Source organism: Gymnoscopelus microlampas, assembly GCF_963454915.1.
Source record: "Gymnoscopelus microlampas genome assembly, chromosome: 9".
Lineage (NCBI taxonomy): Eukaryota > Metazoa > Chordata > Actinopteri > Myctophiformes > Myctophidae > Gymnoscopelus > Gymnoscopelus microlampas.
In genome coordinates this window covers 18,998,605-19,024,888 of record NC_139946.1, presented here as the reverse complement: position 1 = coordinate 19,024,888, position 26,284 = coordinate 18,998,605, and the positions used below count along the sequence as shown (strand labels likewise).

At 39.9% G+C, this 26,284-nt stretch overlaps 2 protein-coding genes across 3 annotated transcripts; both read right to left on the bottom strand.

The window, feature by feature from the left end:
* Positions 1-7,654: 7,654 nt before the first annotated feature.
* On the bottom strand, positions 7,655-8,875 carry LOC311051427 (N-acetyllactosaminide beta-1,3-N-acetylglucosaminyltransferase 3-like; the record flags this gene model as incomplete). Its single annotated transcript, XM_084065993.1, has 1 exon — positions 7,655-8,875. One exon carries the CDS (start codon positions 8,873-8,875, stop codon positions 7,655-7,657), a length of 1,221 nt encoding a protein of 406 aa, XP_083922119.1.
* A 3,768-nt stretch (positions 8,876-12,643) lies between these two features.
* Positions 12,644-22,703, bottom strand: LOC311052583 (N-acetyllactosaminide beta-1,3-N-acetylglucosaminyltransferase 3-like). Of its 2 annotated transcripts, XM_084067593.1 has the most exons (4): positions 22,613-22,703; positions 22,067-22,111; positions 18,682-18,740; positions 12,644-14,876 (listed from the first exon to the last, which is right to left on the bottom strand). In XM_084067593.1, exon 4 carries the CDS (start codon positions 14,864-14,866, stop codon positions 13,676-13,678), a length of 1,191 nt encoding a protein of 396 aa, XP_083923719.1. In that variant the 5' UTR covers positions 14,867-14,876; positions 18,682-18,740; positions 22,067-22,111; positions 22,613-22,703; the 3' UTR covers positions 12,644-13,675. The 2 variants fall into 2 exon arrangements, with proteins under 2 accessions (XP_083923719.1, XP_083923718.1); XM_084067592.1 differs by lacking the exon at positions 22,613-22,703 and having other exon boundaries at positions 22,067-22,190.
* Between the last annotated feature and the right edge of the window lie 3,581 nt (positions 22,704-26,284).

Here is a 26,284-nt window from a genome sequence, read left to right as displayed (position 1 = left end):
AAATGATATATCAGTAAAATGTACACATTTCCCATACATTTGGGATGTTTCCTAACAATGGAAATTATCAGAATGTATTCAAGACAAAAGGCAGTGAAAATATGATTGTTTTTAAAAAAGTTTTTTGGTGTCTCACTTTACCCCAGGTCTGGGGTAAACCGAGACAAACCAGAAAAATCAATGGGTTAAACTGATCCACTTACTTTTTTCAGTTTAAAACTACCATAAAAACACATGTTCTAACAGTTAGAATACCGACAGCTAGCTTGACAACCACACATTCCAGAACTAATGTCAGACTAGTAAAAGAATCATGGCAATTGGTCATTAAGCACATTTTGCTCTACACAATTGGAAGGTGTCTCACTTTACCCCAACCGAGACAAACCAGTTTTAACCAATCAAACCAATATTAGATTATCAAACGAATTGGATTATCAAACCAATATTAGATTAAACTATGTTTAAGTACTGAACTTAACTTTGAGACAGTTTCCCACTGTACCCCAAGCCATTTGTCTCACTTTACCCCACAGCCACATTTTGGTGAAAAGGAGCACTTTTAGCAATTCTGGCTAATCTTCAATTAGTATTAATCACATGGATGTATAGGTTTGTAGTTCATCAACATACATGACATAAGTTTTTCTACCTGAATCAATTTTCTTTGACACAACAGCTGATTATGTTGACAGCCCAAAAAATTACTTTTACATGCAAAAAACATATTTTAGTGAAAAAAACATGCTTACTACAGCACAATGAGGTCCTCTCCTCCATGGTAAGTGGGAAATGGGAGGGGCTTCAAAATATAATGGTCATATGACCACACAGGTGTTGTGGTCAGGTGATAAGGGGGGTGTCTCACTTTACCCTGTGTCTCACATTACCTCACTCTCCCTACGGTTAAGTTATGTTACGGTTACGGTTATGGTTACGACTAACTCTCACTTTCGCTTCCCTGTAATCCTGAAGTCACTGGTCAACTTTCACATGCGCAGTAGCTCAGAACAATACAGAAGTTTCAGAAATATGTCAATATATTCAAACAAACAATACCTGATATTAGTAAACTAATAATATCACAATATGCAAATCCTAACAATAATACTGTGTCCCTTTTGGTTATAACACAATAATAATAGACACAAATAACAATAACAGTATAAAACACTCAAAATGGGTTTAGGTCAGTTTTGGCGCTTACAATAACAATTAAACCTGACATCAGCTTTACTCTTAGCCTAGTTTGTCACCCTCCTCTTCTCTATTGCATTCATATCACCATTCATATCACCATGGGTGATATGCGTAAGGTATCGGTTAGCGGTTACTCTAGCAGTCCCCCCTTCCTATCCCTGGGGACTGCTAGAGTAACCGCTAACCGATACCTTACGCTATCTTGTGGAATGCTCATCTCACACCCTGCTTCGTTACTGGCTTCCAGATGTTTCTGCTGTGTCACTACTCTTCTCTACTTCTCTCTCAGCTCCCCTGGGTCATCTCTGCAATACTTGATGTTCTCTGTATCTACTGTCGTTTCATGTCGCTTACTTCTCCTTCAACCGATTGCGACGGGGAGAGGCGTCTGCGCTGTTAACACTAAACTTGCTCCTACAATACTTTACAGACACGCTGCTGCACCCTATGCACTTGGATTCCGTTTACCACTCAGCTCTAAGTTTTATTACTGGTGATAACTATACAGTACAATGTACACAAACAGGTCAGTTGTGCGTCTCTTAGAATCATGATCATTGGTGTCTCTATATCCTTTAAACCCAGGTCATAATATTACCATGAAAAAACACGTCTATGTTGCATCAATTTTTAACTCACTCCAGTGGCTGTCTGGTTCTTCAGGTACCTCGTGCCAGGTCTGGTCTTCGTACGACTGCTTTTAGTCGTTGGGCATCAGACAGACTCATGGAGTCCCCTGTAACATGGCCTAAAATTGAATGTCCTTAATTATAGATCTTGGCCAATTTATGAATGTATTTAATAATTCATTTATTAACGGTCTGCAGCTGTTTTATGATTCTGTTTTTATGATTCTGTTCAAAGGGTATTTTATAACCTTTGAACTGATTTTATTTGTTGATGTTGTCTGTATTTTCTACATTGTAATCTCAGCATCCTTGTAAATGAGGGTCATCATCAATAATGTATCAATAAAGGTTGAATGGATGAATTGACTGATGTCTTTATTGACAAAAATATGTAACTATATACAGTACATATCTGTCAAAAGGATAAAACACGAAAAGGCGTATTTTCATTGTTGTCCTTTGAGTGCAAATGTGTGTAAACTGAGTACCATGTGCTGGGGGGGGGGGGGTATAATCAGCAATATATACAAATGATATAGAAAAATGGATACTGTAAAAGAAACCTGTTACCATGTACTAATACATGACATGACATTTAGCAGACAGCCATGGGAAAACTGGCATATTAACCAAACATCCATATGAGGCTTCTTTATAGCAAAAAGTGCATGCAGCGTGCGTGGGTAACTTATACAATTAGGGTGGTTGTATTTGGTCTCCCTGCTTTTCTTTTGAGACATTTAGATCCCGTGTACAGGTTGGACACAATCCTGTTTCTAGTTTGACACGAATATTGACCTGAAGGTCAAAATTCTATTTCTCCCCAGAGCAAGCAGACCTGCTCTATAGCTCAGTGGTAAAAATGTCAGCCCGTGGGCACGCAGGAGACCCGGGTTCAAATCTGGCAACAGGAGCGTTACATTTGATGTCAATACTTTTGTATATTTACTCAAGTGAAATTTTAGAGGACTTCTACTTGTAACAGAGCATTTCTACATTGTGGTATTGCTACTTCTACTTTTTTTTTTACTTTTACTTCTTCAGCACTGTTTAACCACTAGTTGAGAAACGATGCTTGAGTGTACCATACACTAGAATGAGTGCAACAGTTAATCGAATGTATCTATTTAATTGATTGTTGTTGTTTTTTTCGGGTAACACACATTATGTTCAATTGAACACACACACACGCACACGCACACACACACACACACACACATACACACACACACACACACACACACACACACACACACACACACACACACACACACACACACACACACACACACACACACACACACACACATTACAACATGCATAATATAACATAAAAATGCAAAAATGTGTGTTTTAGTATACTTTTAAGGGTGAAATGAATATTGTACTTCAATTCATTCATGTAACAAATACGATCTAAAACTAGAAGTCCCTTTTTGAATCCTCTCTTCTATGCAATTATTAATTACAGTATCTGCGTTTTAGAAATTGCAGTAGTTTATATAGTTTAAAATCTTTAAAACGGCAGAATAATTAAACATACATTACCAAGGCTGACCTTTGTGCAGAGATGGTTTGCTTTAACCCATGAAGTCCATGCCAAGCACTTTCACTGAACAAGGGCAGCAGTGACCGATGCATGTGCCATTTTCAAGTGTCATAAATAGAATGCGTCATTTGTCTACTTTGGAGCAACATACTGTACATGTGTGTTAATTTTCAACTGGCAGTTATCTGTTCAGCATGAACATTCAGGGTTTCAGGGTTCATTTGTTACAATTTGACAAGGCAGGTGTACACAGTATAATACATAACGTCATAGAACACCTATAACGCCAACCTGGCCATTTTTATGAAGTAGGCACTGGCGAATTGGGCCTTTGAAGTGGACCCTGTGCAAATCTGTATGCATCTTTGTCATATCGCTTAATTATTAGCTATGTGTACATTTATATTATTAACCACGGCACTTAAACCCCAGCATCCGTATTCTGGGGAAAACCTTCGCAAAAAATTGCCAATCTACAAGCTTACAACACATTGCGCTACAACACATATTTTTGTAAGCTTTTAGATTGATTGATTGATTGATTGATTGATTGATGTACTTAGTAAGACATGAGAAACAGTACATGGAAGTGCAATTCACAATACAATATCTCCTAAAGTGGATAACTCGTAAAGCACTAAAGCTTGTTTAAAATGAGTTCCCACGCACAGAAATCACGATGACATATAAGAGATAGACAGATATACACTACTATACAGAACTTCATACAATCAGTTTACAGGTTACTGGTATATATACATATATCTTATGTAGACATAAGAAATATGTACAAAGGAAAAAGAGAAGAGTTCGGGGGTGGGGGGCGTTAGGTTAAGACCTTGACAAGGGGCCAGTTTGGAATTGCAGCCTCCTGAAGGTGTTTCTTTAGGGCAGTTTTGAAAGTGAGTAGGGTTTTACACTCCTTTACTCCTTTTGGTAGGGCATTCCACATTTTTGTTGCATAGCATGAGAAAGAGTTCATTCCCTTTGTTGTGCCAAATCTGGGTTGAACATGATCCGTGGAGCTGCCTCTGGTATTGTGATTGTGGACTTCATTTACGTTTTTGAAGTATTTTGACAGGTACAGGGGGATCCCAATGTTGTGTCGTATCTTGTAGACTAGGCCCATTGCAAGTTGCTGTACTCTGTCCTCAACCCTGAGCCATCCAACACTAGCAAAGTGAGCCGGGGTTAGATGGGTTTTGAGTTTGAGGCCAAGAAGTAGCTATAGATCGGCTATTTTCAGCAAAGGTATTTAATATAGAGCGAATACGAAAAAGTCACTAGTATAGAGCCCTGAGGGACTCCGCTCAACAACGTACAGTATGGAATTGGTGGTTAAGCATCCTTATCTCCAGATTACACTGGACTTGAGTTTTGATTACATCTTGGCTCTATGACAAAGGTTCCCTCTTATCTTTGTGTAGCTATGCTCTGATGTTCTACATTATTTGTTGGACACTATTTTAGTAAAACATGAAACATTTAATGCACATACACGTATGAGGATATGATGTTTGGTATTAGGCCACTCAAGAAGTAAGTGGTGTGGGGGATTGATTGATTGATTGATTGAATACTTTATTAGACAGAAATGTAAACAGCACAAGGTACAGTCAGACATTTGAGCTAAAAATACAACACAAAAAAGTCCTCGGGACTTGTTTCCATTGTGGTCCTATAATGACTAAAATGAATAGTGCCTACCCCATACCATTCTCCCAAACATTCACAGGCAATTCATTCTGGGATGTGTGAAAGTTTAGCAGTAGTTAGTGAGGTAGTCTAATAATTACCTATGGAAACGGTTTTATGACTCTTTTTCTTCTAACACAATAGCGAACACAGCTGCTAATGTATACGTTTTGTTAGTAAAGTATGAACTAAAAATATCGAATCAAGAATATTATTTTTCCAAATATGTATTTTGAGCTGAAAATTTCAATTCAACAATTTTTTTTTAATTTCAGGTAAATAAACAAAAACAGTAGACAAAAAACGAATCAAATATCTAATTACTGTATCAAGCAACCTTACAATTATGTTTGAAAATGAAATATCCCTTTAACAATCTGAAGTAAATATGCTATTAACAAGCGTAGATAATATTCAAGTTAAACCGCCCACTTAATAAATATTGCCTAAATATTTTATAAAATATAAAGAAGAAAAATGTTTTGCCACACAAGGCTTTCACAGATTCAGTTCTGCATGTAATATTTAGACACTTAGTGGTTCAACCCCACAGGCAACGACCTTTGACCTCAATGTCAGAGGTTCAAATTTGGATTGTGAGTTGTTCATGTCAAAGCTCTCTCTCTCCCTCTCTCCCCCCCTCTCTCTCTCGCTCCTTCTCTCTCTCTCTCTCTCTCTCTCTCTCTCTCTCTCTCTCTCTCTCTCTCTCTTATTTTTTTGTGTAGACACCCTCCCCCTCCAATACACTAGATGTCAGACTCGTCTTTTCACCTTGACTATGAGGAGTTTCAATGGGAGAGCATAATGCAACTGTGATTCATGCTACTGTTGCTGTATCTCCTCAGTTCCTATCCCTGCTGAATAACCACAACATACCAGTAGGGGGTGTTAGTGCAGCGGCAAAGAGCACAATCCACTGCGTTTTATATGGATCCACTTGCCAGTCATGCACTCATGAAAGAAAACTCAGGCCTCTGGGGGGATGAGTTAGTTAGAAGTGCTTTGCTCAAGTATACTTTCAACAATTTTTTGTTGTTTTTGTCAGGGCATTTGTTTTGTGGCTGCTGCGAATGTTAATCAATGCTGTTTTGTACACTGCTGAAGGGCCTGTATGTACAGGTATATGTGAGACATCTATAAAAAACTTGAATGATAAAAAAGGATACTTTCAACAGGTCACACATATACTGTACATTAGGCTGTTAGCCGGCATCAAACATATCCATCCATTAACAAGACAGTGAACAGTGGCAGTTAGAATATCATTTGCCTAAACACTATGACACACATTATTAGGGATGTCAATGATATTTGTACAGTACCAACAGATCTTTCTCTTCTCCATAAACATTACATTTCCATGTTTGTGATCAAACCTTATGGCTCAAACCTTAGGGCTGTGAATCCTCTGCTATCTCATGCACGATTCGATTCATTGGGTCATGATTCGATCAAAAAATCGATCCTCATTTAAAAATGATTCCCAATCAGTTTTATCAGTTGAATACCAAAATTCACAACAGTCATCTTGTTTTCATCTGGACTTTAACAAGTGTAGCCTAGTTATTACAGCTCAAACAAAAAAATATATTGTACCAGAGAGGTTCGCTTGTAAAAATGATTGACTTTGATGGAATCTTAGATTAGATGTAGTTCTATTTAATGCAGCAACACAACAAAATTGCCTTGATGCAAGTAACATTAACGAGTGTCAAGCATCAGCTGGACAGTGACACACACACACACACACACACACACACACACACACACACACACACACACACACACACACACACACACACACACACACCTCAGTTGTGCTGAACTGAAAGTGATTGGAGTCAGTTTCATTTTCCCCCTAAAGCCCTTGAATATGACTGAAGACATGATAATGTTTACTGTGATACTGGTAAGATTTCATATCACAAACACCATGGAATAAGAACTCCTGTAACTTTTACATTTGGCTAGGGTTAATGTGATTAATGACATGCACTTGTTTGAGGCTTTGTGCCACTTTAGCTTGTGTCTCTTATTGGTACAGAGCTGGCAGCACTGTTTGATACAGCTAATTTAGCTGTTAAAGCCGTACTTGGTAAGTCGTTTCAAAAAGCGTTCTTTTTGTTGTTTTATACTTATATCTGCGGATCGTTTCTCTTAGCCAGTGGAGCTTTAGTTACCGTGAGTTGTGTTTTATTTTGCTGTAGTTTTTCCATCTTCAAATCTTAATGCCATAAAAACAGTGTGAAATTCCTTTTTGTTACTAGCACGGCAGGAAACCCTGTCCAACGATGATGTCACTGGTGCTTACCAGTGACATCATCAGTTTCTGAACTGTCCACAGCCCTCTTTTGAGGACGAATTATATGAAGATAGGTTGAAAATGGGTGAAGTCGTCCTTTAATTTAATTCAAAGAATGCACCCACCCACCCACCCACACACACACACACACACACACACACACACACACACACACACACACACACACACACACACACACACACACACACACACACACACACACACACACACACACATGCAGTACCATTCACTACAGCATCATTTACATTTCAAGAACACCTAAACTGTGAAATCGGAGGACCCACCACATTTTAGGTGAGGGTCACGTACTTGGTGCCACATGACATATATCTGAGGCGGCATGAACCTGTGTGCCAGCAGGATGTCCCTGTAAAAGCAGGGGTGATATGGATCGACACGTTTCGAGGGAAAGTGCAACCCGTAAGTGTTAATTCCCATATGGTTAGCAGGTTTGAGCCCTGCTTTGGCCAAACACATCCCCATGTACACATCATCGATGGGATGAAGAGTAATGCTCTTGGACATGTTGTATATGACCGAGGCCGTGTATCCTGATAGGAGGAACCCCCCACCACCACAGTACGGAGGGTACAAGTTTGACTCCTGCACCTGAACAGGCACAAAGTATTTGCTCGATGGCGTCCGGAAAGGGACTGAACCCCTGATCAGGTATCCAACCAAAAGGTGTCTGCTGTTGCACTCCTTGTCATCCATGGTGCCCAGGAGGTACTCCACCATGTTGTCTGTGTTGGCGAAGATGTCGTCATCCCCGTTGAGGAGGAATTGGACATGTGGACAGTTTCTGTCCATCCACTCCAGGAAGAGGACCTGCTTCAGAGTGAGGTTGAAGAGGGAGTCTTTGAAGTCCCATTGCACGATGTCTCCGTGCTCGTGTTGTTCCAGTTCTAGCATCCGATTCAGTCTCTGACGATCAAACCCACTGCCCGTTGTTCCCACAAGGAACACCCTACGGATCTGCTTGCCCCTCTCTGACCTCTCCTGTCCCCAGGTCTTACGCAGAACGTCTCGTCGCTCGTAGTTCTCTGGAGAGCTCTTAATGACAAGCAGGAGGAAGACGTCCCTGGATCGTTCCGGCCCCCCACATTTGTCAGGGACATCCAGCAGCAGTGGGAAATGACGGCAGTGACGGTAGTTTAGGAAGTCTTGGATGTGAGCGGGAAGAGAGGAGAAGCCCGATAGGTCACTGGCCATGGACGTGTTCCTCTGGCAGGTTGGCCAGGAAAGTTGAGAGGACGTTCTGTTGTTGGCTGCCGTTGTGTTCTCGCCTGCCGCTTTGTTCTCGCCTGCAGATATGTTCTCTGATGCCGCCTTCCTCGGACCGGCTGTCATTTCTCCAGTTTCCACATCGTTAGGAGGATGGTGGATGCCGTCCTCTTTCTTGAAAACGAGGACCAAGCACAACGCCCCAAGCAGCACCAAGGCCATGCGCTCCACCCTGCAACACAGCTTCCATCTCATCCTTGACACTCTACAATGGGATGGGACAGACAAAACAATGTTCTATTGGCAAACACCACGCAGACCACAGAAAATAGATACATCTATGATTGGAGATTGCTGACGCGTTTCCACATGCAGTTGTCTCAATTGACAAAGAATGATCACACATGAAGGCATTGACATCGGCAATGTTAATACGAGCTGTTCACTCTATACAACATTTGACTAACTTAGCATATGGCATGTGGCAGATAGCCATAGGGAAACTGGTATTTAACCAAACATTCATAAACCTTTGTGTGCATTCTCTTTTACCCCATAAAGCAGTGTTGCATAATACCTCACCTGTACACAGGGCTACATGTTCAACAGCATGGCTTTCACTGGCTATCATTCTGTTATCATGTACGAGCAAAGATCACATGTTGTGTCAAGACGTTTTAGTGGCTGCTGAAATGGAAACTCAGAGCCAATTAGAGGGTGGCAACCAATCAAATGCAGTCCTATCTGGGACGTTATTCTCGTGTACTGTACACATGGGTAACTTGTACACTGCGTACACTATGTAGACTGTGTGTGTATGTATGCCAAACTGTCAGACGTCAGATGATGTTTGGATGAGCTTTCATACACATTACGCACATCAGTCTACGTCACACATCTCAGCATGCAGGCACTACCCAACCCATGTCTAACAGCGAAAAAGTGAATGTACTAAATCTATTTTAGTAGAATCTATTTGCAATTTATCATTATTATTATTATTATTATTACAATTACAATTATTATTATTATTATTATTATTATTATTACCACCATTATTACACTTATTATTATTACCCTTATTATTATTATTATTAGTCAAGTTCCAACAATTGTATTTACTGTTTACACAGTATAATTACCAGGGGTCATCAATGTGTCCATGGCAAATCTTTGATCAAAATAATAATAATGATACATATTATTACTATCATTATTATTATTTTGATATTCTTATTTTGTTCATGTATTGTGTGATCAAAGTACTGATTGTACTGATAAGACCCAATTATTGAAATCCCAAACACGGAATAGACCATGCTGCATTGATGCCTATGTACAGTACAGCCATTACACAGTGGCTGACTTGCCAGTCTCCATATTTTCTTCATAATAGGTAGGACACTGATTGAATGAATACAGAAATAATATAATAAAGAAATGTGTAGTATATTGGCATAGACTCTATGGCACATTCCACTAGTCCACTAGTTTTATACAAGTAGGGCTATATGTATCTGGTAATATTATTGACTGCTCATTTATGTCCATGCCTGCCAAAAAATAAAGTTGACTACTAACTTCTACGAAATTAGATACTGACAACACAAACTCATATTTAAAGGACAATAGTGTTATTTAACTCATTGATATAAGTATGTATATATGAAATTAAAAATACATTACCAAGGCTGACTTCTGTACAGAAACTGTTTGGTTCCACCACCCACAGTGTTGCCAAGTGCCAGAAACAATGTATGAAGTCACTTGTCCACTTTGAAGCAAGAGTCAAATGTGTTAATTTTCAACAGACGGTTATCTGTTTAGCATGACACACGTTACAACAATCTGTTATCAGTAATGGAAGGTGTGCTGTATGTATAGAATATGGCCGTAAACGTTTTCTCAGTCTAGTGCGGTGGTTCCCAACCCTTTTAGCTCAAGACCCAAAAGTTACATTTGGTGTCTCACGACACGCTGTGATGCTATGCATTGTGAGTTTTTTTTATGGAATTGTTTTTATTAATTTTTTTATGAAATTCTTTTGAAATGGTTTTGAAGATTTTAGAAAAACTTTTGAAATAACAAATTGCTCCATAAAATGTGTCCGTGTTCGTTTTGGGAAACACTAGTGCACTTACTCCCTGTGTGCCAGTGCTGCACTGAAGATGGGGAGGCAGAGAGAATCAGGGACCTTGAAGGATATTTGTTCAACTAAAAGATAAAGTGAAATAATGTAACTTATTAACTTTATTAACTCAAATTGTGTTGGCAGAGGTCAGGTTCGGGGGTTATCAACATGTCTGTCCAATGGACAAACATGTCCGTGGCAAGACTTTTCTATGTATTTTTATTTTTTTCCTCTCTTTTTTCCCCCTGAAAATTATCGCCTATACTTTTTCATTGTGATTTAAACATCTAAATATTCACAATTGAATGTGTTTGAATACTTTTGGTGACTCATAAAGTGTCGGGATGACTGCATGCTCATTAATATGTTGCAGGAGATTTGTGGTATTGTATGTGGTACACGTACATGATCTGCCTGTAGAATGTCGCCCGCCTGGCCCCCCGCTTTTGTGAAAATCATTTTCTCAGAAGCGAGGGGCCAGGCGGGTCTCGACGCGAACTGGAGCCTGTACCCCCTCGAAATAGTGTGGATGACCCATGGAGAGGCTCCGCACTGAATCCATTCTGGGATTCTCGAGAGGTCAGAGATGTGCCTATGTCTCATGCCTGCCTGGCCACCCTAGGTGCGAGGTTGCCCTCTGGTGGACGAACAGTGAAAAGACTTTGATCTAATCTCCCTTGAAGAAAATCTGCTTTTCTTGTATACGGGGAGAAAATGTCCCGCTGTCCCGGGGTGTCTTATGGACCCCCCAGGCAGCGAACTCATGTCCCTTATGTTGTGGGAGTGTTTTAAATCTGTCGCTAGTATTAGTTTCCCTGAAAGAATCAGGCGGTTTTGATACTGAACATGATTTTTTTTATTAGAACACTCTGTCAGAGAGAATTTACATTTTGTATATAAATGCACATAAATGTGCAAATGTCTGTGCCTGTGGGTCCGGTGAGTGAGCTTTACCGTGTACCCTCCCGCTAAACCCGGTACTCCAAACTTAGTCCAGGGGCCAGGCCATATTTTGGTACCACCTAAGGTGACCGTAAAGTTTTTGTATTTTTGTCTTCCTACATGTCTCTAGTTTATATTTTGGTATGATAACCCTTCCAATCTTGTAGCTTAATGGCAGTTATCACTACCTACCGGCTAATGTATCCGGTAGGAGACACAAAGTAGAATCTTTGTGTCTCCTACCCCGGGCATCAAATTATTGCGACAAAAAACAAAATATATCCATGTATTCAAGGCTTCATGGGGTGTGCAATTGATAACTTCTCAGATTTTTGGTGTTTGCTTAAAAAAGACTGCTTTCCATAAGCTTGTAAAAGTTGACCCTCCTTCGGTCTAGGGTGGTCATAGCTGAATGGGTAGAGAGTCCCCCTGAAAAACTTAAAGGAGGAGTTCACCCAAAAAAATATTTATTTTCTATCAATTGCACACCCCATGAAGCCTTGAATACATGGATATATTTTGTTTTTTGTCGCAATAATTTGATGCCCGGGGTAGGAGACACAAAGATTCTACTTTGTGTCTCCTACCGGATACATTAGCCGGTAGGTAGTGATAACTGCCATTAAGCTACAAGATTGGAAGGGTTATCATACCAAAATATAAACTAGAGACTAGGAAGACAAAAATACAAAAACTTTACGGTCACCTTAGGTGGTACCAATTTGTGAAAATATCAGTGTTGGCCCCTGGACTAACTGGGGAAAATCTTTTTTGCCTGAAGATGGAGCGCATGCACCGTGCTCATTCCGCTCGACCCGGCAGCCCCGTCCGGGGAAAGGGCACGGTCGCCCCCCGCTTTGTGCCAGCTATGTCGGCTTCCGCCTTCCCTGCTTGCTCTCCTCTCCTAAGGCGCGCCTCTGGCTTTGGGCGATCGGCGTCCGGTGTAGGCACTCGTTGGAGAGTCTTGTTGGCGTTCTTCGCCTGTTTGAAGACGTAGGTCATGGACCCGCTCATCATGAGCGAGGAATTCAGGGTGCGTACCCCGGCGCCCATTACTGCATAGGGCCTCCACGGACCACGGTATAAATACCGTCATCTAGACATCTAAGTCCAGTCAATCAGAGTATTGCCCAGAGTGTATCAAGTAATGCTTGTTCACACCAGAGGGCGGTCTCCCATATGCGAAACTTGAAGCGACCTATTGAATATAAAACCATAATTCTTGATACTCTAACAGTTCAGGTCCATACGTCAGGAAAAGGTAGATCAAAAATAAATACAACACTTAGATAGATAGACGGACAGAGGTCCAGTCCAATGCCAAACTTCCTGAACTGGCATTGTGGGCTAATGATCCTGATGGTGGCGCTACAGCAAGTGTCTGCATTTTACAACTTTTTTTTTACATTTTACATTCATAGCAAAGCAGTATCACTTTGCAACTTTCCCCAAAATGTAGGCCCACGTGAGTAGAAATGTTCAGATGCTTCAAGCCGACAGGAATCAATGTATTCTCTCATGGTCCAAGGCTAAAAATAAGTTCCACCAAGCAGTACCATTCATTAGAGTGTATTGTACAAGTGTGAAACATAGTTGGAAGGTCCAGACAAGAACAAGTTCCTTAAGTTGGTTTATTGGATAAAAACAGAGCACAGAGTACAGGAGTCAGCCTTGCTGCTACAGTACATGATGTGGCCGGTGGAAGGGGCCGCGCAACAGAGGCGAGGTTTCTTTGTCTTCACAGTATTTATATCTAGACTTCACATGTGTGTGTGTTGGATGTGCACAGAGCTAGGTGTGTGTGCTACAGTATATCTCTTGTGTGTGTGCGCGTGTAAGTGCGTGTGCGCACGTGTATTTATGTTAATACATGTAACATAAATTATAGAGGAATGGTACGGGGGGGGGGGGGGGCGTTGGATGAACTGCAGATGTTTGTAAGTGAGCCTCAGCCAGTTATTAATTGTACCTGTCACAATGTTCTACTTTTTCTGGAAAGCAAAGAGCAACCCACATTTCAGGTTAGGGTCACGAATTCGGTGCCACATGACATATATATCAGGCGGCATGAACCTGTGTACCAGCAGAATCTCCCTGTAAAAGCAGGGGTGATATGGATCTATATTTTTTGATGGGACCTTCAGCCCAAAAGTCATAACACCCATATGGTGAGCAGGCTTGAGACCTGCTTTGGCCAAACACATTCCAAAATACACATCATCGATGGGGTGAACGGTAATGCTCTTGGACATGTTGTATATGACAGAGGCCGTGTATCCTGACAGGAGGAACCCCCCACCACCACAGTAATTAACGTACGTGTCTGACTCCTGTATCTGAACAGGGACAAAGTATTTACTCGCTGGCGTCCGGATGACACCCACGGCATCCATCAGGTATCCAATGAAGAGGTGCTTGCTGTTGCCCTCGCCAACGCCCTGGAGGTACTCCACCATGTTGTCTGTGTTGGAGAAGACGTCATCGTCCCCGTTGAAGAGGAATTGGACATGTGGACAGTTCCTGTCCATCCACTCCATGAAGAGGAGCTGCTTCAGAGTGAGGTTGAAGAAGGAGTCGTTGAAGTCCCACTGCACGATGTCTCCGTGCTCGTGTTGTTCCAGTTCTAGCATCTGATTCAGCCTCTGCTGCTCGTACCCACTGCCTGTTGTTCCCACGAGGAACACCCTACGGATCTGCTTGCCCCTCTCTAACCTCTCCTCTCCCCAGGTCTTACGCAGGACCTCTCGTCGCACGTAGTTCCCCGGAGAGCTCTTAATGACAAGCAGGAGGAAGACGTCTTTGGATCGTTTCGCCCCCCCGCATTTTTCAGGGACATCCAGCAGCAGTGGGAAGTGACGGCAGTGTCGGTAGTACAGGAAGTCTTGGATGTGAGGGAGAAGAGAGGAGAAGCCCATCATGCTGTCGGCAATGGTTGTGTTCCTTTGGCAGGGTGACCAGGAAGGTTGAGAGGACGTTGTGTTGTCAGCTGCCGTTATGTTCTCGACTGTTATCTCGACTGTCTGAGGAAGACTGACAGTCTCCTGTTCTTCTGTTTCCATATCGTCAGGAGGAAAGTGGATGGAGTCCACGTTCCAGAGAAGGGCGACAAAGCATAACGCCCCAACCAGCACCAAGGCTATCCACCCCACCCTGCAACCCAGCATTCTTCTCATCCTTGACACTCTGCAAAGGGACAGATAAAACACTCTTCTCAATATTGACAAATATTGACCACAGACATTTTTCAATGATGCAGTGTTTCACAGATTACTTTTTTTCAAAGCAAATATTTTAACAAAAATCTTTGCTTCTGTGGGGTCCCTGGCACAAAACATTTTGAGATGCGGGTCCGCGGCCAAATACATATAATTCCGGGGGTCCTTGTCATGACAAGTTTGAGAACCACTGATATAGCAAAAAAAACAGAAAGAGGAGGTTAACTGGATTTAGAAGACATTTGTAGAATGGGCCTCAGGTCTTAATGGGTTAATGTTAACAGGCCAAGTCAATGTCATCATTGACAAAATGTAGGAGCTGCCTTTGCCATCGCCTCAACACCTGACCCACTTCCTCGGTGCTCTATTTATGTCTTATCAGTCGAACAGTGACATGAAAGCCAGCAAGGCCACATGCAGCACTCTCCACTGTCTGCACTTCAGATCTGGATACTGGCCTATAGGCCAGTGTTTCCCAACCTGGGGTCTGGGCCCCCCTTGGCGGTGCACCAAAGATCACAGGAGGGGCGTGTCTGTTTGGAGGTAATCTCTCAAGACAGATTCAGAGCTTCTTTGTTTTTTGGCCGATGGGTTCCCAGATTGGTTTGGAGGTAGTCTAACTTTTTAAACATGTTGCACACAATTTTTTTTTAATCTACAAAAAGTATATTCAATCTTCAAGCTCACGACGTGTTCGTACGAGAAGTATAGAGCTTAAAGAAGTACTTCACCCAAAAAATTACTTCTTCTCAGCTTTTGTCCCATGTAAGAAAGGGGGCTCCAAGGAAAAAAGGTTGGTAACCATGCACTGGCCATAGGCCATTAAGACCTGAGGACACGATTCTACGAATGTCTGTGTGGTTCTCAAACTTTTTAATGTCAAGGACTTCCAAAATGATATGTATTTGGCCACATACCCCCATCTCAAAATAATTTGTTCCAGGGACCCCCAGAAGCAAAGATTTGGTTTAAAAATGTTCGCTTTAAAAATATATATATATTCAAAGATGTGCACACATTTTCATGATTTTTTTTTAAATAGCAGATCTACAAGCTCATAGCGCGGCACGAAGTGACTGTAACTTATTCTTATCTAAACAGCTAGCCTAACCTGTCAGAAGCAACTACAATACAGGGCAGCTACTGGTGTACACACCACTTTTATGACCGGTATGTTATAAAAGTTGGCAATGTTTGAACACAGATAGACCTTTATTGAACGTTGTGGGGAAATGCAGGTGTCGTAGCAGTATACTGTACCAGCAGCAATGAGTCATGGGTGCACATGTCGTGCACCCCCGTAGGGACATACACGCAGTGGTGTAAAGTACATGTACTTGAGTACATCTACTTTACACTTTACTTTACTTAAGTACAATTCTGATGTATTTGTACTTTACTTGAGCATTTCCAATTTCCAACAATTTTACTTTTACGCCACTACATCTCAGAGGCAAATATTATACTACTTCTACTCCACTACTGTACATCTCAGAGGCAAATATTATACTTTTACTCCACTAAAATTATTTGAAAACTTTAGTTACTATGTAGATTTTGATTATCATTTCAACTTGAGATGGGACATTCTGCTAAATGAGTACTTTTACTTTTGGTACTTTAAGTACATTATGATGCTAATACTTTTGTACTTTTACTCAAGTACATTTTGGATTCCGGACTTTTACTTGTAACAGAGTATTTCTATATTGCAGCATTGATACTTTAACTTAAGAAAGAAATGTGAGTACTTCTTCCACCACTGCATGCATTTGAGGGGGTGAGGTGGGTGGGGGGGCATGGTAGATTGCCAGTATGTCCACTACTTAACTCTAGTACACTGGTGCTCAAAATGGGGTCATGCGACCCCCTGGAGTCCTTGAGGGGGCTCCAGGGTTTCCCCAGCAAAACGAGGAACAGTTTAAACATTTGAATCTCTAATTTATATTTTGGCTATCAAAACATATCTACAAGCTCATAGATCTTAAGTGAGCTTATAGATCTGCTATTACATTTTTTTTTTTTAAGTCTGTTATAGAGGTTCTTGGCACAAAATCTTTTTCAAATGGGGGACCACGGCCAAATCATTTTCAATTTGGGGGTCCTGGACAAAAAAGTTTGAGAACAACAGCATTAGACTTCACCACTGCTTTCAATACGGCTAAGATTGTCCGTCCTGATGAAGGTCTAACGACCGAAACGTAAAGAGCTACATTAAGAGCTACATTTGTTTTTGCAAGTTTCTGACAGTGTGCGGGTCCTCTTCCTTGGTTTAACCATCAGATATCTCCTTCTGAATACTAAGGCCACAACATGGGCCTGTTATGTGACGCTCACACCTTTCTGAGCTTCCACTGGCTGTTTTGGGTTAATGGGTAGGTTAATGGGGCCAAGTTCCTGTTTACAGTTAACAGCTTGTTAACTGGTTTGTTCAGTTTCTCTGGTTTCTAAATGCGAAACTATCCTGTAATATTCCTGTTTTCTTCATCTAAATTCTGCTCTTATTCAATCTGTAATGTTGCTGTTTCTTTTTTTGTCTGTCTGTCTGTCTAATCTTGCAAAACTCTATAATATGCACACTGCCAGAAGGCCACAGAAGTACCTCCACTAAATTTCTGTCACTTTTATAAATGTTTACATATTTAACTTCAATTTTATAATGGAAGTCAATGGGACTGTGAACGCTGAGTACAAGATCCACATACAGTAGGAGCCAAAACTGCAAACTCCTGAGTTTCAATTTAAGCCATGATGATGACCATGATCCAAGGGGATTGAACTCTGATATTTTACCGGATGCCAGATGTCATTGTCTATTGTAGTAATGTTGTGTAACACAAAAGGTGACTGATTAGGTGGTAGGTTCTGTCTGCTCCCTCTGTGGATACTTACAGTGGCAGCTAAAGGATTTTTTTGGGGCCAGTCTTCTAGATCAACAGTAACCCTGTAAAAAGCATTTAGAGCTAAACCTGTAATCACATTCTATCATCACATTTTAGCCATGACATTTGTATGCGAATTCCGAGATTTAAATCATTTCCTAATTTAGGTTTATTTATTTTTTGTGTGTGTGTGCTTAGTTGCTAGGGTGTGCTTAGACTAGCATCTTCCCTCCCAAAAGTGTGTGCACCAGTGTTAATTTTGACAGCAATTTTTTATTAGGTTTTAGTCATAGTCCAAGTCTATTTAGTTTTTAGCCTTTTTTAATTTTAGTCATCTGAAATGTTTTGGTTTTAGTCTAGTTTTAGTTCACTAAATATAAGATTTTAGTCAACTAAATCTACAGTTGATTTAGTCGACTAAAATGTATTTTGGTGGGCCGCAATGGCGTCATAATATCGTATTTAAACACTTAGTTAGCTGCCTGCCGAAAATAGCCGATCTACAAGCTCACAAGGCGTCACAGGCGTCTTGTGGAGCTTGTAGATTGGCTATTTTTGGACTGAGCATAAAATGACTTTTCTTAGTTCTACTGGATATCTTCTCCACATTTTAGTCTAGTTTCTATTTGTTGATGAAATGGTCGTAGCTTAGTTTTTGTTTAGTTTTTGTCAGTGAAAAAAGGTTGTCGACAAACATTTTTCATCATAGTTTTAGTACAAAATTAACATGAGAAAACACACACACACACACACACACACACACACACACACACACACACACACACACACACACACACACACACACACACACACACACACACACACACACACACACACACACACACACACACACACAATGTAGCAGTTTCATTAAAACAGCATTATAATTACCTTGGGACATTAACAGGGACAGTTTCCTGGCCGTCATCTACTTGTCATGGACTGTTTCACTGAATAAGGACAAGAGACATTTGTGTTAATTCAGATCCGTCCAGCATGACTATCATTATAGAACAATATGTTGTTGTCAAGAATTGACATCACCATAATAAGGTAATATAGACCTACATCAATATACTATGACCTCAATTTCATATGAAATGATGTGTATGTGATGCCTTTTATGAAGTGATGTCACAATGAGTCAGCGCTTGCTCCGGAACAGCCCGATGTCAGTCATCTCCGCATACGGAGATTCCAAACCTTTCGTGCCGGATCCGAAAAACTGTGTATCGGGTCGGGTCGAGGCCTAGCTAAGATCGTAGGCAAAGGTCTGAGCTATCTGTGTGCGAAATTTGGAGTCTGTAGCACCAACCATGTGCTTTCAGGGCTCATCCATGCGATTCGGGCCAATTTGGATTCGGCGTCCATTGGCTTCAATTAGTAGTCAGGACTCCGCATATGGAGATTCCGAACCTTTCGCGTTGGTTCCGGAAAACCGCATATCGGGTCGGGTCGAGGCCTAGCTAAGATCGTAGGCAAAGGTCTGAGCTATCTGTGTGCGAAATTTGGAGTCTGTAGCACCAACCATGTGCTGTCAGGGCTCATCCATGCGATTTGGCCCAATTCGGCCTCGGCTTCAATTAGTAGTCACGATATGGAATCTCTGGTTTATGTCCAGCTTAAAAGAGTAGTTCACCCCCAAAATGACTCAATTACACACCCCATGAAGCCTTGAATTCAGGGAGATATCTTTTGTTTTTGTCTCATTCCTAAGCCAGTGATTTGCAGAGTCTCCAGCAGACACCCAGTCATCAAGTTATTGGCTCAGAGATGCGACCAAAAAAATAATATAATCCATGAATTCAAGGCTTCATGGGGTGTGTAATTGATAGAAAATAAGTCATTTTGTGGGTGAATTACTCTTTTAAGGATTTCTTGCAGAATAATGGTTATGTGAGCTCTGTCCAGATTGGGCCCTAACACTATAACTGCTGCCCCACAGATGTTAAACGACATTGTACAAGCTCACTGTGCAGCATTGTTTATTGATTGACACTGTCAACCACACCATTGTACTCAACAGGCTCCATAACATTGTCTTCCGGCGACGAAGGGGTCTTTGAGGGGTTTCCAGGGGGTCCTCAGCTAAAATAGCTACACTTTAAATATTTTAACTATTTAATTTAATTATTATTATCTACAAGCTTGTAGATCTGCTATTTAAAAAAAATTGTATACATTTGAAAAACTTTAGTAGCTATTTAAAAAAGAAGAAAACACGTTGGACAAGTGGGTCCCTGGCACAACATCTCTCTTTCACTCTCTGTGAGCTGCTTTTCATGATCTAAACTCAGACAAAACAAAAGCCATGCATTTTTGTAAGACAGGCTCACTGTCACCATGCGGCTGCTATGTATACGCCTCTGAGTGTACTGAACAGGCGTCCTTTAAATACCTAAATACCTCTAAATACCACACAAATGGAACAGCTAACTCTTTTTCATAAATCAGTGCTATTGAACAGGGCGTCCTTGAAAAGAGAGCTTGCTCTCAATGGGCTTCCCTGAATAGATAAAGGAAAAAGAAAGAATCTGGTTGGATGACAAGCTTACTTTTAAAATAAACATTGTTAATCTGTGTAAAAACGTAGGTTGATGTGATGTTGCACATCACTGTGTCTGCATCAGTATGACAGGGCACGGCTGACTTCATTATTCCATTGTAGATGCTTCATTGGTATTTTTAAAAATGTGTATATTGTACAGTCATCTTTGCAAAACTCCCTCGCTATTTAAATTGCCAAGTCAAATTCAGGTGGCAGGTTCCCAGTACCTGCGACTTTTTACAAAGTCCAATTTGGGCAGTGGTGGAAAAAGTACTCAAATGTTTTACTTAGGTAAAAGTATCAATACTGCAATACTGCTGTTACTAAAATTCTGTATGATGATTCAACCTATGTCGCAACTCGCAATTGACTAATCGCTGCTTCATGCATCACTGGCCCTTGTAAAAGAGATAACCATCTCAATGGGACCCACCTTATAGATAAAGGAGAAATACAATAAGATCCTCATTCCACATCCTGTCCACTTATATACTCACACATCCTCATATTTTGTTAATCAGTCCTATATTCCTTCGCCCCTCAGCCCAGAGCTATTGAGAGAGTTACCACACTCCCATACTTCCGTTGTAAACTAAGAGTGTTCATGAAGCCTAACTATCAATATTCAACGTCTGTGACGTGTTGTGAGCTTGTAGATCTGCTATTTTCGCTGCATGACAGCATTGTGAGTGATGGAACATAATTTAGGCATAACTGTCCGTCATTACCTCTCGACCGGCTTCGAATGCTATCAATGCATTGAATGGGAGATTATCACATTTTATCAGACTCTCAATGTAATCATACAATCACATTCTGTCTTCACTATTTCCCTTTGTATCACATTACCCAGCATTATCTTCTCTTCCTTGAGATGAGTAATAAGTATCACGTCTCCCCTCGCAGCTCTGTCTGTGGTTATTTCCTTGCCAAATTCTGGGTTTTGAGGGTTTGCGTTCTTTAGCTTGAAGACATTGTATCTGCCTGGATTTAAAATAAACACAATTGTTTGCCTGAACTCGCATCCTGCCTGTGTACTATGTTATTACAATAAGAAATGTCTATGTAGTCTGAATAAAAATATGGAGCACATGTAAAAAACGAAACAAATGGGTGATCCATTTTTAAATGAATATAGATTATCGGAGCATGATGTGCTAATTGCTGGGCATAGTCTGGCTTCCCTTTTTTACAACCTTCCACTTTCATACAGCTTTGTATAAAAGAGGAAAGGTTTTGGCCCATTGTAGTAGACTTAACATCCATGAAAATGTTCCCGTCCTGTGTACAGTATGTACCTGCGTGTGTATGTACTCTAACTACAAAACTTATCTTATGAGGAATCAGCTGTCAGCCTGACTGAACTACTGACTACTACCATTATTATTATTATTATTATTATGTTGATGTTTTCTCATTTATACACTGTAACTGTATGGACATTAATTCATTATTGCTATATGAAAACCAAAACAAAATGAAAATGCACACACAGCTAATGTATACAGTGTAAGCCAAATAAAGAATGAGTAGCTGAACAGCAAGATGAACAGACATTTAAATGTTATTTTCAAAAAATGTATTTTCTATAAAATGTATGACTAAACACCACTGATACCTGACTAATATAAGTTACATTTAAAACCTAATTTCATAAAATAATCACAAATGATGAAAAAAAGATTACCTTTAGGACTGACAAAGATTAAATAAATGGATGTACTGTACCTTATTTGATGATGCAGTCAAACTCTTGGTATTGCTGTTGAATGTCTAAAATGTCAGAATAATGCTAGAATTAGTATTGACCACAGTTGTGCTCCTCTCAACTCTTGTTGGAAATGCCCCCTACTGTTGTTTACAGGAGGCTTAAAACCTGTCTGTTTAAACAGGTTTTGATAACCTGTTTGCCGGACTATTACAGAGCTTGGTACTGTAGTTTCTGTAGCAGGAACTAAATCAGCATTGTTAAAGGATTATTCTGGACATTTCACACGTTGTCCCTATACAGCACTGTTTATATATATATATATATATATATATATATATATATATATATATATATATATATATATATATATATATATATATGTATATATATATATATATATGTATATATATATATGTATATGTATATATATATATGTATATATCGGCCTGGCGGAGACAATAAAGCAATTAGAAAGATCACAATTCCGTGGAACATAAGATGCCATTGGTTTCTGAAATACAGGTAAAAGGCTAAATAGCCCATAATGAATAGCCTGTACTTACCATTAAAATATATTGTCTCCTTCCTATAGCCTTTTCCACTGGTATTCTGCTGTTTATTTTATTTTTTTATATGTATGATGTAAGCTGCTACTGATGAACTGGTCCCTCTGCCTGAGTGCAGGTGCTCTCTCTCAGGGCGTTGCTTAGTAGCGTCTCACGCCCAAGAGAGCCTGTTACACTGGAATTGGTTACCTAATGCCTACAGAAGTCGGGGACTACAGAGGTCACTGTTTATTTACAGTGGTGGAAAAAGTATTCACATTTTTTACTTAAGTAAAAGTATCAATACTGCAATGTAGAAGTACTCTGTTACAAGTAAAAGTCCAGAATTCTAAATTTACTTCAGTATGAGTACAAAAGTATTGAAATAAAAAATGTAATTAAAGTACCAAAAGTAGAAAGTACTCATTATGCAGAAGGTCCCATTTCACAAGTTTTCAAATGCAACGCATTGTGAGTTTGTAGATCTGCTATTTTCAAATGATCGAAATGCATATAGGGCTGAAGTGGTTAATGTATGTTTTGTAATAATAATCTAAATATACAAAGTAACTTGTAACTAAAGTTTTCAAATTATTATTATAAAGTAAAAAATACCTCAAAATTGTACTTAAGTACAGTACTTGAGTAAATGTACTTAACTATAGTTAAAGGACGACTTCACCGATTTTCAACCTATTCTTCATATAATTGGTCCTAATACTCATGATAAAATGGTACAATTTTTTTCTACTCGGTCTGTGTCTCAGAGGAGGGCTGTGGACAGTTCAGAGTCCCGTCTACCAGTGACATCATCAATGGGGAATCCAAGCTAATAGAAACTGCAGGCTTTCTGTTCCTGGAAAGTTGCAATGCAATAAAAGAAGCCATTGTTCTCGTGTTAATAGAAATCTAAATAAAAAAAGTGAAATCTTGTTGGAAAAGAAAATCATCCCTAACGATGATGTCACTGGTAGACGGGTTCCTGGACTGTCCACAGCCCTCCTATGAGACACAGACCAAGTAGGAAAAAATGGTACCATTTTATCAGGAGTATTAGTGAGGACCAATTATATGAAGATAGGTTGAAAATCGGTGAAGTCGTCCTTTAATTTACACCACTGTTTATTTATGTATTGCGGCATGACATTGCATTTTCCACTCCTCAACATAGTGCCACAAGAGAGGCCATGCACCAGTTTCAATCAGTAGAGCATGAGATCATGAGACTAATTTAAAGCTCCACTTGTTTTGGTTGTGAGGTTGGACAATTAATGTGAACCATCAGGATGAATAAGTTTCAGAACAGAACAGACACTTTTATTCATTTATTTTAGCCATTACTGTCCGTTACTGTGTAACTTTTTTTGCAAATAGATAAACGATTAGAGATAAACAATCTTTCGGTATCTCAAATGCAGTCTTGTAGTGAAGTTATGTGTGACCATGTGACCATCATAAAAATGGGTATAGCGATTTAGATTTTGTCTATGCATCTAAATAAAGTAGCCTACAATCTAATCTCATGCCCCAATATTAGTTACACTGTCTCATGCAGTAATGTCAAACTGGTCTCTCTCTCTTTCTCTCTCTACCTCTCTCCCTCTCTCCCTCTCTCTGCTATCTCTCTCTCTGTCCTTCTGTTCCTGTTCCTCTCAATTGCTCCCCCTTCTGGTATGTTTCCTGAGTAAAGTCTACTTTAAGTTTAGTTCTTGTTTCTTGAGTTTTGCTTGTAATCTCTCTCTGTATGAACAACAGTAGCCTACTTCCCAATTTGTTTTGACATGCACAGATTATCAACTTGGAGCAAGTTTGGCATGGTTGCAGCAGTTCATTGTGGAGTCTTGGCTTGTAGTGCAGATCCCATACACCGGGTAGAAAGCATCCGAATGGGTAATTCCCCTCAATAGCCCAGCAGACACATAATAGCTTGAGGGACGGTGGGTTTGAGATTTTGAATTAGGCCCTAAGGCCTACATGTTCCCTCGAAACTAACCCTAAAGGTGTCTCCCCACCAAACCGATGTCGGCGTTGGAAAGCGCCTGTTGCAGAAAATCTGCTGTTGAATACACTGTCGCATTGGGTCGAAAGTTGTAGAGAGGCGTTTAAAGTTGTAGGAAGCCGCTTTCGACCGTCGGATAGTTGCAGGCTGGCGGAGAGGAGGTAGAGCTCTCTGGTTGGCTGCTAGGAGGGGTAGCGGGGACAAATTCTAAAATGTAGATGTAATACAGAGGTAGTGCTCGCGGTAATTTATTTTGTCAGAATACAATGCATACCCATGGTATAATAAAAAAAAATTGTTTTGTTTTTGTTTTTTGTTTATTGTTTTAATTAACATTAAATACAAAAAAATATATAAATACATATAACCTCGTACCAATGCCCTAAGCACCATGCAGTGCAGTAGTTATCTTTATAATTTCTCAAATGATTTAAGCATGCACATATGTCATGTGTTTGTTGTTGAAAAACGACATCAAGCCATAGACAATTTTTAGCACCATTGTTCCGTGTGTCTGGTGTCGGCTCTCAGGTGCATTCGGCAACTTCTTTTTACACCTTCCAACCAACTGATCTCCCGACTTCATTCGACTGCCAGTCTGTAGTAGTATTTTGTATCTGTATAGTAATTGTCTGTTTGATGGGGAGCCACCTTAACCCTGACCCCTAGTCCCAGCCTAACCCTAAACTGAGGGAACATACTGTAGATATTACCCCCACAAAAATAACAAGGTTGTCGTTGACTGATTTGCTAAATATTCGGGAATTGAGTTCCTTGGTTGCGTGCACAAGAAATATAACACTGATCTGTCTAGTAGTGTGCAAGATCTGTCTTGAGAGATTAGCTAATAGATGCAGACAGACAGACAGACAGACAGACAGACAGACAGACAGACAGACAGACAGACACCTGGAGGAGATAATGGGGTAGCACTTTACAATAATGACCCGTTATAAAGCATTTATAAACGTTTATAAGTAGTTTGTAAACTATTAACAAATCACTAACAACCTGTTTGTTGACATTCGTAAATGATTACTAAAACCTTTATAACTACAGTTACAAATCATTTGTAAAGTATTAGTAAGTAGTGAACTATTCATGAATAAGCCATTTATATACATCTGTAAAAGATTATTAAATCATTTGTAACGACCCATTCTAAAGCATTTATAAACGTTTATAAGCAGTTTGTAGACTATTAACAAATCATTAACAACCTGTTTATTGACATTCGTAAATGATTACTAAAACCTTTATAACTACGGTTACAAATCATCTATAAAGGTATTAGTAACTATTCATGAATAAGCCATGTATAATACATCTGTAAATGATTATTAAATCATTTGTAACTGATGTTACATAATATATACAAGCTATTGGTAGCTTGTTCATGTTTAACATATGCTTTGTTAAACATTCCTAAAGTATCTATAAATCCTTAGTACATGTTATTATGTGCCCTATAGTAAAGTGAAGACAGTTCATCATTTACAACTGTCTGTTAATGTGTTTGTTCATGTTTAACATGCTTTGTAAAACATTCCTAAAATATCTATAAATCCTTTGTACATGTTATTATGTGCCCTACAGTAAAGTGAAGACAGTTCATCATTTATGACTGTCTGTTAATGTGGACTTTCTCCTTACCTGTTGCAAACTACCTGGCTTTCATGAATGCAGACACC

Coding starts and splice junctions, on each gene's coding strand:
- LOC311052583 (XM_084067593.1), bottom strand. CDS start 14,866: ATGAGAAGAATGCTGGGTTGCAGGGTGGGGTGGATAGCCTTGGTGCTG.